At 38.8% G+C, this 15,551-nt stretch overlaps 1 protein-coding gene across 3 annotated transcripts in view; it reads left to right on the top strand.

Moving 5' to 3' along the window:
* The window catches only part of PARN (poly(A)-specific ribonuclease), a 48,496-nt gene that overhangs the window by 14,904 nt on the left and 18,041 nt on the right, over positions 1-15,551 (top strand). For all 3 annotated transcript variants that reach the window (XM_027655112.1, XM_027655111.1, XM_027655114.1), the window contains 3 exons: positions 5,563-5,618; positions 8,309-8,395; positions 13,693-13,767. In XM_027655112.1, coding sequence (XP_027510913.1) covers positions 5,563-5,618; positions 8,309-8,395; positions 13,693-13,767 — 218 coding nt within the window. The remainder of the gene's footprint in view (positions 1-5,562; positions 5,619-8,308; positions 8,396-13,692; positions 13,768-15,551) is intronic.

Genomic DNA, 15,551 nt, shown 5'->3' with positions numbered 1-15,551 from the left:
AACTAAAGAAACATTGGTCAGGTGTTCTTTGTGCTGTTGGACTATCGGAAACTGGTGATATTTAAAAGTGAGTACACTAAACAGTCTGGAAAAATATCCCTATTGTGATATCAATCCAGAGAACACAAAGCTTTTGTCTCCCAATTGTCGGTAACCCGTTTTGAAGAGACATAACAAACATACATGTGTGATTAGTAGTTTATGGGATGATGCTGTGATGAGTGTTTGGCCTTTGAATTGGATCTTCATGCAAACTCCTTGAACTAACTGAAGTAAGACTTGAGAAATCTAAAAGTCTTTATGCACAGATTTGATTCTTTACATATTTAATGTGTAGATTTTACCTTAGGGAGCTTCTAGGGGTACTACAATCTGTCACATAAAGGAAAAGGAGTTGAATTAAAAAAACTGCTAGTGCTTAGTCTGTCTGGTTATTTTTTAAATTCAGGAGAAATCCCATCCTTTCAAACCCTCTACTGTAGGAGACGGCAAAATTAATTATTTTGGCTTCAGATGAAATGAGGAACTAATTGTGATCAATGGCTCTCACCTTTCATTGGTCTGGAAACCAACAGTTCCCTTGACACTGAGGCAGGTGAGGCAGTAACTCCATATATTCCAGCAGATGTTACAATTCGTATGTACATTCCTTAGACTGAACATGGACCAGCAGCGGCTGCTTGATTTGAATGTGAAGGGGAAGATAGAATTGATCAGCACAATTCCATTATAAGATAGGATTTGTCACAAGGTTGTTTCCAGGAACACCAGCACACACACGTGCTAACCAGTAGATGCCAATTGAGGGGGTTAATTTTTCAATCATTAACCAGAATGCTTTCTAGAGATGCATATTTGCAATAAATACAAACTGAAACTTCTAAAACTGTCACAATAATACATTAAATTTAAGCTTTTCAAATTAATTGTGTATTTGAAATGTGACATTCCTCTAGCAATGCAATTTCAAAGTCACTTTTCATTTTTGAGGGGGGGTGAGAGGAAGCCTGCTGTGTCTGTTCTGGCTTCACTGTCCACACTGCCTAACTGTAAGGGAAGGGAAAGTTAACAAGAAATTGTAGGGAGAGCAGCTTCTTTTTATTTTCTTTTTTAAGCAAGAGCTGAAAATTGCTGTTTGCAAGAAAAGAATGTTTATCTGCTCTGTCATTATTCAGAACTTGCAGCTTCTTGTTTCAGAAAAGCTGTATATTATTTTTAAATCATGGAAACTTGGAAGACTTGCCATGTCTTACTTTCACATGATTTTAGAAGCTTTGTCATGTTCTTACTAACATCTGCCACATCACCCAAGTCAAAGCTCAGAGACGAGGCTGTCTCACGTTTCCCTTATAGTGAGCAGGCCAAAGCTTGGATTTGTAGAGCTAGTTTTCTTTCTCCTATGAAGCAAAATAACAAGTCAGCATAAGACAACTCATTTTTTAAATTATTTTTTAAGAAATAAAAGAGATTTAAGTACATATGAGAAGCCAGAGCTGCTGGTGTTTGAATGAACACATCTTTTTGCTCTGATCAGTCCTTGCAGACCAGGTCTCTGTTGGCAGAACTCGGTCTGTCCAGCACCTGTAAGTGCATCCAGGGCTTGTGCACTTCCCATAGTAAGATCCCTGGTAAGTCTGTGGCCTCTGGGGCTTTTTTGCAGGCATGCTCTGAGCTGCCAGCCAGCTTCCTGCTGCATGCACTTGTCTCTGGTTTGGTGTAGAAGCTTTCCCTAGCTGAGTGTCCTCTTCCTCCTGGGGAGAAAAAAACCCTCTCTTCCTCCTTCCTCCAGAAGTTCTACCTGATCCTGTGGGCAGCAGTCAGAACAAGGAAACCTTTTCTTTTGAGCTGTAGTCATGTTCTTCAAGCAAAACACAAACTGCTACATGTGAACAGTAAGCTGAACAAATGAAAGTTATACCCTATGTCACAAAAGTTTTTTCCTGAAAGAAGCTGAACACAGAGGAGCTTCTTATAAGACAATTATTTAGAAGCAATGTTCTCAGTTTGAACATATATCAGGATAGTCTTGAAAAGGTTCTTCAGAGGAGACTACTTGATGAATCTTTGGCTTGCTCATGAAGTCTTCATTTCAAGATCTCTGAGTACAAGGTATTAGTATTTCAATGCAGTTTACTGATTAAACTTTCACACCATTGGTGTGGTTGACAGGATTTTGGAAATGTTTCCTGTTCAATGGGCTTGTCACTAGTGTGATTAGGGGGAATAAATTTAAAACTAAAAAATCAAGCTTTGATTTTTATGATCTTAGCCTTCAAAGGAACGTAATAGTTTTTTCAGTAGTAATTTTTGATGTCTTCCATTATATCAGCAAAGTTATGGGACTTCCTGGCCTGCTGTTCAAGAGTGGTGACCAGCACATGGGTTAATGTTCCTATAGGTCAGTGATGAACATGGGTAAAATCTTTAGTTTCGTGGGTTTTGTAAGAGTAGAACTGATTAAAACCAGACTTTGCCTTAGGGTTATTTGTCTCTTTTAGGCATAATGCAGTAAGTTATATGATAAACAACTCAATAAGCCAAGAATTCCAGAGATGCATATCTGTAATCTTTATGCTTTATTGTATATACAGCATCTTGGAAAAATCACATTCATGTGAACAGTGTGCTGTGAGTAATCCCTGATGAACATTTATGAGTTTATTGCAGTATCTAAACTCTTGTGTGTATAATTTGGGTACTGTTATTGTGTCATGTACTGTGGAGTTGGTTTGAAATTTTCTGACCATTTGGTTTAGAGCAACAGCTCTTCTCTTCTTCCACACTTCCCTGCCCCTATCTGCAAGCCCCTCCCAAAATTTTAATGGCGATGTTCTTTTGTATCTCTTTGGATTGTTTGAATGCTGTGTATTTTGATGTAGCTGGAGGCAGTGAGGGAAAGAGGTGTAGAGAAATGAGAGCACCATGTTTTATTGAGTGGAATAGCATCATGGTCTATAGAAATATAAATTATCTTAGAAATATTTTTTTTATACAAAGGGGTATCAAAAAACCAAAATCTATGGAAATCACTTGGTTTGCTGCTGTATTTGTGGAAAATGTCTCACCAGGGAGTTGGGTGCTCTGTGTTGCAAATAAGTTCATTTCTCCCTTCGCTTCTCTATGTTAATTTAATTTTCTTTGCCAAATCATTGCAAAAGAACATCAGTTTGCTTCTCTGCAGTTTGACCAATAACTTTCCAGTTGCAGTGTAGGAGTAAACAATGGCTGTTCTTCTGCTTAGAGCCACATGTGGCTGTACCAGTTCACTGGTAAACTGGTCTGGGTTTAGAAAGATGCCTTTTCTTTCTGCTGAATCCGTTTCTCTACACAGTTCATGACACACCTTCATCCTACTCAGTGCAGAGGAACAGTGCTGACTCCTTGAGCCTCTTTGTGCATTGCTGTGAAGTGGCAGATGATAGCCTTCCTCTTCTCATTTTACCTGACTTGCCATAGAAACAATTGTCTTCCAAGTAGCTTCCTCAAAATATCTCAGAGTTCCTGTTGAGAAATAGGTCTCTGTCCTCTGACCATGGGATCTGCCTGCAGTCCCTCAACGTTGTAGGAAATAACATTGTCTTTTTAGCTTGGTCTGTATATCTTTTAAATAAATGTGAGTTAATGTAGTGAAAATCAATGTCAGCTACAACTTCATGAATCAAACTAATTTAATATAGAGTTCATATTGTCCTACAGAACAACCTTATTAATTTAAATGTTCTGCAGATAGATAACCAATCTTAGAACTGCAGTTATGGATACTTAATTATGCATTATGTGCAATCCATGTGGTGTAAGTTACTGCTGTTACTTATGTAATATACTTAAAGTGCACTTAATATTACAGTCAGCATTTATCCTATAGAGAGTGTGTGTTTGTGTTTATGTGCTGTTTAGCCATGTAGTTGTTTGACCAAAGATATAAATGTAGGATTTATCTCTGAGGATAAAAATCTGATCTTCATTAATTTCAGGTATATGTATTTTTTTGGCATAAGCCTGTTCTTGCTGTTGGCCACTGTATTGCTTTCCTTAACATGATAAAAGCTGGGGGAGGGAAGTTTAACTCGTGTTCTCCCTAGGAGTTTTTGGTGTGTTTTTAGTAGACTTCATCTTTTATTTTTCTGAAAGCTGCTACCTACCTGTCAGTATTACCCTGGATCTCTCTGGATATGTCAGAGTGAGGAAATCTTCCTTTGTTTCCTCCTGGAATCTGTGTTTTGAAGCTGGCTCTGTTCTCAACGTGTCACTGGTGTTCAGTTTACAAACAGCTGTGATGGGGCCAAGCCTACAGGAGTGTGGCACCAAAGGCTAAACATAAGAAGAAACTCTGGCCTCTTCTGTGAAATGTTTTCATTACTCAGTGCTGTGCTGGAATTGGTGAAGTTTCTGAAGTAATTGATGCAGATGTTTCTGATTTTTATTGATAAAGTTCCTTTTGGGTTCTGCAGTGCTCAGAGGGACACAGTGCACGTTGTGCTGTATCTTCCCTGAGACTCAGGAGGAGAAATTAGGAGGAACAGTGTGTGATAAGTGGTGCCAGTTCTCTGAAGAGCCTCTGGCTCACATGTGAACCTGTCATAGAGCCCATTTTTTCCCCCAGTGTTAGAATTTTTTTCTTGCTCCTGAATATTTATAGCAAAACCAAGTTATCAGCTGCATTCCAGTAGACTTTTCAGGGATACAGGTAACCATAAGGACACAGGATCCAAACCCTTAGAAACTAACAGTGAGTGTGGTGTGATACAAAGAATCTGTGGGACATTACAGATCACTCTGTACACTTAATATGTTTTTGTCAGCTGTTTACATCAGTTATTACTTAGTTGAACAGTGTAACCTGATAAGCATTTTAGAAGCTTTTTAAAGTTATGAGGGAAAAGTTACTTATTTTAGCCCTCCAGTGAACACTGTACATAGCAAATGTTTTGTAACAATGTGGCATCTGTACCTATGACAGGATTTTAGGCTGTTTATCTTATTTTGGAGGGAAATAGGTTTCAGAGCTGAATAAGAGCTTTTATTGAAAACATTTCTTGAATGTTTTGAGAAACTCTTCAGTTACATGTTAAAGGGCAAAAGCCTCGTCCTGGTATTCTCCACAGAAGTCGTGATGGCTTTTGCAGTTTTAGGGTTTTAGGATCCATTCTGTCTAAAGCATGATGCACTGCTCAGAAATTGGGAAAGTTTATGTGTATTTAGAATGATGGCAGCTTTACACTGTCCACTGTGCAATGGCTCTTACTGCACAGAGCTGCTACTTGCTGAATGTTCACTTCCCCACTTGTCTTAATTGTTTTCAGCAGTAACAGTTTGGGGCTTCTTTGTCCTTGTTTTTTTGAATAAGTAGCATTATTAGCATGATACCAAGTAACATTTTGAATATGGATTGTTGGGTAATGGATTTGACTTAATTAAAGGGTCTGTTTGTTTTAATATAGTTGAAGATATGTTTGGGGTGGTTAATTCCAGAACAGACACGTGAAAAACTATAAAAAGGAAAGCTTATTGAAAGGTCTTCAGGCAGAAATTTGCTAATAGTTCTTCTCCATTCTGCTTCAGGCTGTTTCTTATGAGAGTAATGGACATACCATATCTCAATTTGGAAGGACCAGACTGTGAGTAGCTTCTTTCATTGTAAACTTTGTACCATTCTGACAAATTTCCTGGGGGAAGAAGTGTAAGGATTAATTATCATGTATGTAAAGCATGGGACATCAGCTGTATTTAGGTTACTGGCTACTTATCAAATGATTTATTAAATGTGTCCCCCACTTTTTTCCTTTAACAAAATAGTAAATCCATAAATTCTTCAACTTTGACCAGAGAATTTGCATTATAAAGGGGATTAATGAGAACAGATCAAGTTACTGTTGCTAAATGTAACAGTTGGAAATTAACAGCTTTATGGTTATTTGGGGTCGTTATTCTTAGGTACTGTACTACATATGATGTGGGATCTTAACACTTTCCCCCTCTCCCCTCACCCCAACAGTAAATACAGGATGCAAACCAGAGAATAGCAAATGGTTCTGAAAATCTTGTGGCCACTTTCCTGGGTAATTGATGTGCAGCAGTACCTTTACTTAACTTCAACCTAAACATCAGAATTCTTGTGATAAATGGAAAAATATTACTTGAAATATTTTTACATTTCAAGTTATTTCAGGTTACAGACCCGGGGCTGTAATGAGTTGATAATACATTTATATGAAAGCAGATTTTACTAATGTAAATGCCCTTACTGTTATGGGATGTTACACTATGAGGGAGAAAACTTTGGATAAGTGTTTCCACTGATGCCTTGACTTAAGAAAATGTGAAGTCGTGGAGGTCAGTCTAGTCCTTGATTAGATGAAAGCTGAATTTTATACTGTGAAATCAGATACACAGATGTCTTAAAAATTACACCCATCTGGAAGCAACACTGATGTGAAGTTTTCCACTCTGTGCATCCTAAAGCTCAGACTGGGGTGTGACTCTTCATTAGATGCCAGTTTAATAGTAACAGAATGCAGTTCTAGAGAGGAGAGGAAAATATATGCTCTAAGGGCATACATTTAATTTTTAATTCAGTTAGGTGGTCAGATCACTGAGCTCTGGCTCGGTGGATCTGTTGGAATGCTTATCTAATTATGTTGCATACCTCCTTCCCCAACTGTTTGATATTGAGTGGAAGAACGGATAAATACTTTGGGTCATTGAGAGAATGCCAAAGCTACTAATTTGTAAAGATGCTACTTCCCCTTGCTAGCCAACTTACAGGATTGTTTTGATGCTTTGCCAAGAAGAGTTGCCAAGAAGGAGTCTGGCTCTGAAAGTCTGTCTGTTTTATCTGAAAGCCGCTCCGGTGGAACAGACTGATGCACGAGCTGGAGGAGAACCTGGACGAGGGGGGCTTTCTAAGCTTCGAGGCAGAAAGCACATGTAGGGCTGGCATGTTGGGCTGGCTGCTTTAGGGGCTTTTCTTGCTGTTCTGAGATGTAAACGCTGCTGCAGGTCCAGGGTGCTGTGTGGTTGTTGTCTGTAGGGGACACAGACAAGTAAAGCCGTGCAAGGAACACGGTGGCAGGTGCACTTGGAGACTATATTTTTAAAAAACAGACCAGCACAGCTCATAATTTTTTGTCATAAATTTTGATGTGTTTGTCAGTTTGTTTGTCCTGTAGTATAATAGCAAATTTGTGCAATTTTCCCAGAAATAATGGTTTTCAATAACATATGCCAGGCTGAATAGTATTGAAAAAATAAGTGAAAGTTATCCTAATCATCTTCTTTTGTTACTGTGTATTAGAAATTCCTTTAAAAAGAATGAAGTTGCTGCACGAAGTGACTGCAAAGCAGAATAAGAATCAAATATTTCTCATCTGACTAGGTAGAAATTATAGAGGTTTTAACAGCAGATTTACAGTGAATTTAGGAATAAACTGATACTGGAAGATTAGGAATAGTTTCTTCTCCTAATCAACAGGAAAAGGCTGTAGTAACATCTGAAACTGGAGTTATTCAGGTTGTAATTTTCTACTGCTGGATTACAAATAGTTAAACTTGGAGTTGCTGGCTGTTCAGTAGGCTCTACAGCAGTAAATTGACCTACAGTTGCTTGTTAAGACAATTTGTGCTTAACTTAAAAATTTTTGTGTCCTTTTTGTTTTTTCAAGTAGCAGATTCAGTTAACAGGACTCCACCAGTGCTCATGAAGGGATTGCTTTCTTTAACTGCTTGTGTCTCTGTCCAATCTGAGGTTGCTCTCAGCTGCTCATGTAGAGCTGTAATTTATTAGCAGGGAGGGTCTGGTAAACTCAGGCTAACCGGGGCTTGTTTTGAGTGAAACAGGTTAAAGCACTTAGCAATAACAGGTGGTTGATGATCTGATTTTGGACATGTACTCCTTGAATGAGATACACCTTGAAAAACTCTCCTGTTTTAGTGCTGAAAGCTAAGGAGATTGGAAAGTAGAAAAGTTTGTGTTACAGAAGAATTCAGGAGGGTAATTCACTAAGATGTAAGTCAGTCCCTCTGTCTGTGTACCCAAAAAAGAGAGAAGTTTTTCCTGCAGGTGTTACCAGATGGTCTAGTTAAAATCTGATCACATCAAGCTGGGTGTAGGTAACTGTTGAGTTACCTTCAACAAACTGGAGCAGTTTGCAAAATGGAACATTGGTGCCTGATGTAGTATTGTAGATCTTGGCCTGTTTTCTTATTTAAAAAATAAGAAAGGGGGAAAAAGCTACCTTACCACATTGGATGACTTTTTTGGATATTCTGAAGACACTGATTTTAACAAATACTTTTTTTGGTTTTATAGTGCAGCCGAAACGAGATCATGTTCTTCATGTTACTTTTCCCAAAGAGTGGAAGACTAGTGACCTTTACCAGCTTTTCAGTGCCTTTGGTGAGTGATATAATCTGTATTTCCTCACTTTTTTTTTGTCATTAGCAAATGCTTCTGGTTTGTGTTGTTATTTTTAGTGTGTGGATTCAGACTTACTCCTAATACAGGTAACGAGGAACAACCTTTTGTAATTTTTGAATGGTGTCCTATGGACTTTCTTCCTAGTGATGCATTGATAATGTCTGCCCTGATTAACTGCCCTTTAGAAATCTTTATATGTGCTCATTGTTGAATATAGTGGATCTTTGATCCTTTTATTTACAGCCTCCCCTGGGAGGGTTTATATGGAGGTGGATAAAGGGAACAGGGATTGGTGTGAAAGGCAGATCGAGGCTTTAGGAATGAGGTTCATCCTGCAGTCTGCATAAAGCCAGACTCCAGCTTAGGTGAGTCTAGACAAGCGAGCAAGCTTGGAAATAGCCAGTTTGATTTCAAGATGTTGAACACCATCCAAGACAGAAGAAACAACAGAAAAGCTGTTTAATAACTAGGGACGAGTAGTCCTGTTGCTCCTTTACTAAGTAGCAATATAAAATGCAGGGACGTGGAGATCTGAACTAGTTGCCAGTGGTCCCCTGATATTTGACTCCTGTGGGTTGGTGCCCTGTGCAGCGTCTCTGCACCTGCAGTGTGGGGCCAATCCGATGGATAGAACTGAGTGGTCCCTACTGGAAATGCAGGATGCGAGACTGTAACAAGTGGCAGAGGTTCCCGAGTTGCTGTTCGTGGTGAGGAGCGGCCGTGTGGACGGTGTTTCCGTGGGTTTTGCCCCCCCGGCTCGCAGTTCTGCTCTCCCCGGCGGCGCTGCCTCGGCTCGCTGTGACGGGGACCGGCCGCGCCGCCAGGGGGCGCGCTCGCCCAGCGCGCGGCGCTCCCGCTGGAAATTCCCGTTTCCCGGGGTTCCGGAGCCGAACGTTCCCCTGTTCGGGTTTGCAAACTCCTGCTCTTTGGGTAGTGCTTAATCTAGATTTTGATTTAGGTTTTACCGCCGTGTTATCTCAAAATAAGCTGCAGATTATTCCTTCCAAAATCCTGGGAATACCGGTGCTTTTCCAGTCGAAGGGGGACAGAGAGGCAGAGTAGCAGTGTGAGGTTAAGTGATTTGCCAAAAGCCAAAAAATATGGCAGCAATAGACGTGAATTATCCGAATTCCTTACAGCTGTTACAGAAAAATGTTTTGAAATTAATCAGCTGTTGTACTGAATATCAGTATTAATTGTAATCTGTAAAAAATTATTCTGAATTTGTTCTAGCCTAGAATGGACTGAAGCAGAACTCTGATCTTCTATGAAGCTTCTAATGCAAGCGGTGAAACAGCTGAAGGGGCTGCAGTGTCAGCCTTGGAACTGGTTTAGGTTTGCTGCTCTAGAGGGGTGTTCATGATCCTGAAATCCTTCAGGACTCTGTGCATACCAGGGGGACACCTGTTCCTGCAGGATGTTTTTATAGTCTCATGGGTGAATGCAGTTTCACTGTACCAGTACTTGCAGTACTGTGCAGTCTCTTAGCTTAGTCTCAGTTTCTTTAGATTCTTAAATTTGTGTAGTTTATTTGGTCATGCTGATGTGGAATCTGAAGGTATTAAAATCGGATTTGCTGCAATACAGCTTTAGTATATAGCCTTCACTTCTACATAAATGGATGTCTTTGATGGAATTTCGGTTAAAACTCATACTATAAATGTACTATAAAAACTACTACTTAAAACTTTTCCAAGTGAGTGGAGTCAAACCTGACTGCATGCAAATGCAGTGCAAAGACTGCATTGTATTTTGGGAGAGCATCAGAGTTGTCCTTAAGAGGGAGCTAAATGCTGATGTAGTTACTTCTGAAATGTAGCCAGTCATTTGTGTGTTTAAGTCACATTCTGGTAGTCCAAGCTACTGGAGTGTTAAGTGACTTTGAAGTACATTTTTGAGACATGTTTTCTAGTTTTATAGACTATGGTGTGTGTTCCTGCTAATCACTGAACTGCAAACTCACTCTTTAACTTTTCTTAAAGAAAATGGAGCTTGTAAAACGTCCCTTTCAAAGGTGACAATCTAGTTTAAGTAAAACTTATAGCACACTTCATATATATTAAGTGTTCTTCTAAGCTCGTGTTCATATCGTGTTCACTCAAGTCTGAGCTTTGAGTGTTGTTTTTTTGGTTTGTTGGGTTTTTTTCATTGTGGGGTGGTTTTGTTTGGTTTTTGTTGTTTCGATTGGTTTGGGATTTTTTGTTAATAAGGTTTTAAAAATTTTACTTCTGTTTTTTCTCTGTGCATTTCTGGCCTTTCCTCCTTCTTCTCATGCCAAGGTTTCCTTCAGCTGTTCTTGCTTTCTTTGTACCGTGTCTTCCTGCCAGAAAGGTGGAAGCTCTGTTAACCCTTCTCAGTTTTTCACCAGGAATAATTTGTGTTTAATATGTGCTTCAACCCTTGTTCATAGAATAAAACTGTTATATTGTCTGATGCAGTCAGGGTCCAGGAACCGTTAGCAATTCTGTCATGGTGTCAGTGTGGGCAAACTTTTCTTGCCTGTGTGATAAGAAATTATATATGGAATATATTCATAAACTTTTTTGGTTAAATGAAGGCCTATATAGTCCTAATATCTATACTGAGTGGTTAATTGCCAGGAACAGTCAGGTAGGGAATGTTTAAAAAAAGAGTATAAAAAGGAAAATTTTATTTTGTGGATTTTAATGTTGTTTGCATGTTTAGTTTATAGAGAGAGAATTTTTGAATTTATTTGCAGAAAAGATGCATGTTACTTTGTGCCTTCATCTCAGAAGCAAAAAATCAGATTTTCATCTCCTACTTGAGCAAAGATGTTTTACTTCACTTGATAATTCTTTACTTGACTTCCCCTTTCTTTAGCAAAGGCCGTTGTTTGACGCTGTGTGTAGCAGTGAGCAGACAAGGGTCACACAGGACAAAATCTTCAAAGTGTTGAAGCCATTTGATCCATTCTAGAAGTGTAGAGAGGGAAGTTTCCTGCTTTATTTCTTGGTTTCCATTGCAGTGTGTGGCTCATCTGCATTGGCCTTGCAGTAAGTGGCACGTGGCTCTGTTGTTTGCTAAATCTTATACTGCAAGTGCAGATGCATTTGCTTTTCAGAGCTTTATTCCCATTTCACCATCCTTTTGAAATGCACAATATTTACTGAGGGCTTAGCAGTATTGCTGAATGATCTAATTTATTAATCTTATCTCTCTTAAATTCTTGCTTCTTAATAATAATGAAATGTGACACAGTGTGAAAGGAGCATCTCTTGAGCATGGAGAATTGCATAAGAGCATTTGCTGCGGTTCTCTTCAGATTGCAACTCAGCATCCACTGTTTAATGTTTGACTTTTTCTTTAAATTATATATTTAAAATGTTTAAATCTGAGTATAAAGGCAGCATGTGTTGGCAGGCATCGAAACCTCTAATTAGCTAAAAATACAAAGTCAGAAGTCATTTAGAGTGCAGCAGCCTTTCTGAAACAATGACTAAAATGATGTGCCATCAATAGGTTGGATTTTTATTAACTTATTAAAAATAAGTACTCAGTGAAAATTTGGGCACTGAATTCCATTTGAGTAGCTGAACTTCAGGAGATTTTTTTTTTTTATCTGTCCCTGATCCTCTTTGCTGTTTTACACCAAGGGCAGGATGTTCAGGAGAATTCTCCTTTCTGATTTTTCTTTTGGTCTGTTCAGGGTAGATTGGAATTAATTGACTGTATATATAGGAAAGGGACACAGGGCAGCACTGCCACGTTGAAGAGTTACAGGAGATTATGATCTCAACTGTGTCAAATGATTTCTAGAAAATTTTGTAATTAGTAATGCAGAAAAGGAGAACTTCATAGATGAAGAAATTTAGAGCCATAACTTGTCAATGCATGTGGAACAATGTTAAATTGTGCAGTAATTTCTATCATTTCAAGGAAACTCAGTGTTGGGTCCTACCAAATGCACAGTTTTGAGTTGTAGTTGTAAATCAGGTCGGGCTTTTCCTGGGTTGTGAAATGTTAGAGTCCTGCCAAAAAGGTGTTCTCTCTACAGTAAAGACCCTTACCCACAGGCAACAAAGACCTGTGTTCTTCAAAGCTGAATTATGAGAAATTGAATTTATTTGCCCTAAAAAGTGTTTAAAGAAATTTTAACATCTGAAATCTCAGTGTAGGCTCTCCTTAATAGCAGCCTTAGCCCTTTAGTACAGGGAAATGTCAGAAACCATACTGAATTAATTATGGTTTTGGCAATGATCAAAATGATTATAACTTAAACTCCTAAATAGCTGGCTACTCAAATACATAGCATGCAAATGAAATCTATCTAGGCTTTTATTTTTTTATAATTAGAAAATCTGTTTATAATCTGGCTGGATTTCAGAAGAGACTGCTATAACCTTGTAACCTGTAGGCTAAATTAGATTTAAATAGATTAAACAGCTGAGAATAAATGTCTTTTAAGCCTTTTTGCATCATTGTTTTTAACCTTGTAATGTCTGAAGGTTAAATGGTGGTGTAACATTATATATAACTTGATTTCCTAGTCCACCTGAAAAAAAATGGCACCAATTTTCAATATCTGAACTGTGCTAACAGTAGAGCACTTAGATGCAGACAGGAGATGTAAATGGATTTCAGACTATAATAAGACTTTGTGTCTGGAGTGGGAATCCTTTCCTCTGTTTTTGCTTGATTATGAGCTCTTTTAGTGCTAATGTGACATTTTAAGCCGTTCACACAGAAAGTGCACTAACTGCTTGATGAATAGAGGAACTTACTTCCAGTCACTGTTCCCTTGTAACAGCTTCCGAATGAGGTCCATGATTTTGTGCATTTGTCCTTATATTGACCCAAATGAAGTTTTTATTGCACATGCAGGAAATGATGGATGGTGGGATCCAAACAAACCAGAGTTGGAAGATTTAGTGTCACAATAACTGGAGTTCTCCATTTGTGTGATCAATGTTCTGCCCGCCCCACTCTACTGGAATTCATCACCACCCAAAGAGCTGGTTTTATCTGAGTCAAGGGCTGAAATTCCCAGCAAATTGCTTCAATTGATTGAGTGGAATTATATAGAACCCGTGAAGGGAGGACATGAGGGTCTGAGGGTGTACAAGGTGCACATGCAACCCAAAATTTCTGAACAGTTCCAGGCCCATGTGCATGCACTGCACACCTTTACAGTGGGCAAAAGCCTTGGCAGGTGCAGTTACTGTTCATTGACTCTCTTATGTCATGTCACATCAGATAAAATCTGTGACTGAGCCTAAGATAAAAATAGTCATAATAATTTGTTTTGCCTTTTCTAGGTAACATTCAGGTGTCGTGGATTGATGATACATCAGCATTTGTGTCACTGAGCCAGCCAGAGCAAGTACCAATAGGTGAGTGTTGCTGGATTTACTTTGGCATTAAGGCTTCAACTGGCTCCTGTAAAATGCCCTGAACCCACAGGGTCTGTGACTGCTGTGGCAGAACCACTGACTTGGTTCTGATGCTCAGAGGAATTAGACTTTTATAGTACCAGCACATGTGGGGCAGCAAAGACAAGCCCAGACTGGACTTGGTTGAGAGTTCAGCGTTTCATTCCATGATCCTCTAAATCCCCGAACCTGTAGGTAGAGCAATGCTGGTTCCTTCACGTGGTGGAGTATTTATTGAGACTATTTATTGTTTGCACAGAGGAGAACTGTCAAAGACTTTTATGGTCTTTGCCTCCAAATATCCTTTGGGCTGATACATGTTTGGATTGGTTTGCAAGGAAGAAATGAAGTGAGAAGGCTTTTGGTGTATTGTAGAACACATGCAAAGTAATAGTTTGAATAGTCTGGACTGCTGATGTGTCTACAGTTTGTGCATTTACAATGTGCAATCTCTCCAGAGATTTTTCAATTTTTATTTGACTTTATGAACTTAGCTTTGAAAAAAGTTGATGGGTATAAGTTCTATAGGAAATATACATTTAACCTTTTTTCTTGGAAGTACATTGCATTTGGATTTTTTATATATTGCTCCTTGGTTTAGATCTTAGGAGAGGGGTTAGATTAAAGAAAAAAAAATTGTGCATGACTGCATAAGTACGATCAATGAAACTTCATTTCTAATTCACATAATTAGGACAGATGACAATATTTTACTATTTACAGTTGTGCAAGGTACTCTAGAAAGAACCATTTTCAGTATAAGAAGCACAGAGCAAAACATCATCTAAATATCATCATGAAATATGGAATAAATAACAGAAGAAATCATCAAGAACTGTGTTAAAAACAGAGGAAGAGTCCAACATCTCTGAATTTACTGAAAGTATTTCTTCCGGTGTTCTTGGTGTGGAGGGTTTTTACATTAGGTTTTTATGTTGTTTTGGGGGGGATTTATTTGTGTGTTTGGGTGAAGGTTTTTAAGGTTTTTGGTTGACTGTAGTTGGATCCACAAGCTCGTAGTGGTTTCTGTAGTTCCTTTGTATGTATTTGAGGACTGACTTATAAACTTAACTTTTGGGAACAATGACTGGGAGTGGACCATCATAGATGATTGTTTGGGATATGTTATGGTAGTGCCATCCCTGTTCACTGAAATGCTTCATCAAATGTTGTGGAGCCAGCAAGAACAGCAGTGTATGTAGCACTTCTGATTAAGTGGCTGAAATTTTGTTGCACTTAAAGAGATATCCTGCCAGAATTCCCATGATTAAGGTCTTAAAAGCAAAAAACCACCAGATTAGTAAACCCCACTGAGCTCCCCATCATCCATGTTACTAAGCTCAGATAAAGAACCTTTCAGGTTGTGGATGCACAATCAGTGCATCTCTGTAATTCCTTATTAACACCCTGTGGGTGTTTATCATCCTTCCTCATCCATCCAGGGCTCTGCAGAGGATTTGGAGAGCTCTCCAGCAGCCTCCTTACAGCAATTGCTCCATAGCACCAAGAGCCATTGTTTCTTCATGTATATATAGATATAAGGGGGATGTAACTTCTGGTGAGAAGTTCCAGATAAAGAATTATGTCAAGTAAAGCCTTCCTAGATGCTGCTGCAGTAAATTCCCCACTGCTTTCACCTCAGTTACTTACCCATTGACAAAATGCTTGGTATACACATTACCACCACTTCTTTGTTTTTATTGGGTGGGTTTTTTTGTTGTTTTATTTTTGTTACAGCAACTCTG

This window comes from Corapipo altera, unplaced genomic scaffold (assembly GCF_003945725.1).
Source record: "Corapipo altera isolate COAL_440 unplaced genomic scaffold, ASM394572v1 98, whole genome shotgun sequence".
In the NCBI taxonomy this organism is placed as follows: domain Eukaryota; kingdom Metazoa; phylum Chordata; class Aves; order Passeriformes; family Pipridae; genus Corapipo; species Corapipo altera.
Note: the sequence above shows the minus strand (reverse complement) of the source record. Positions and strands in the feature narration are given on the sequence as shown.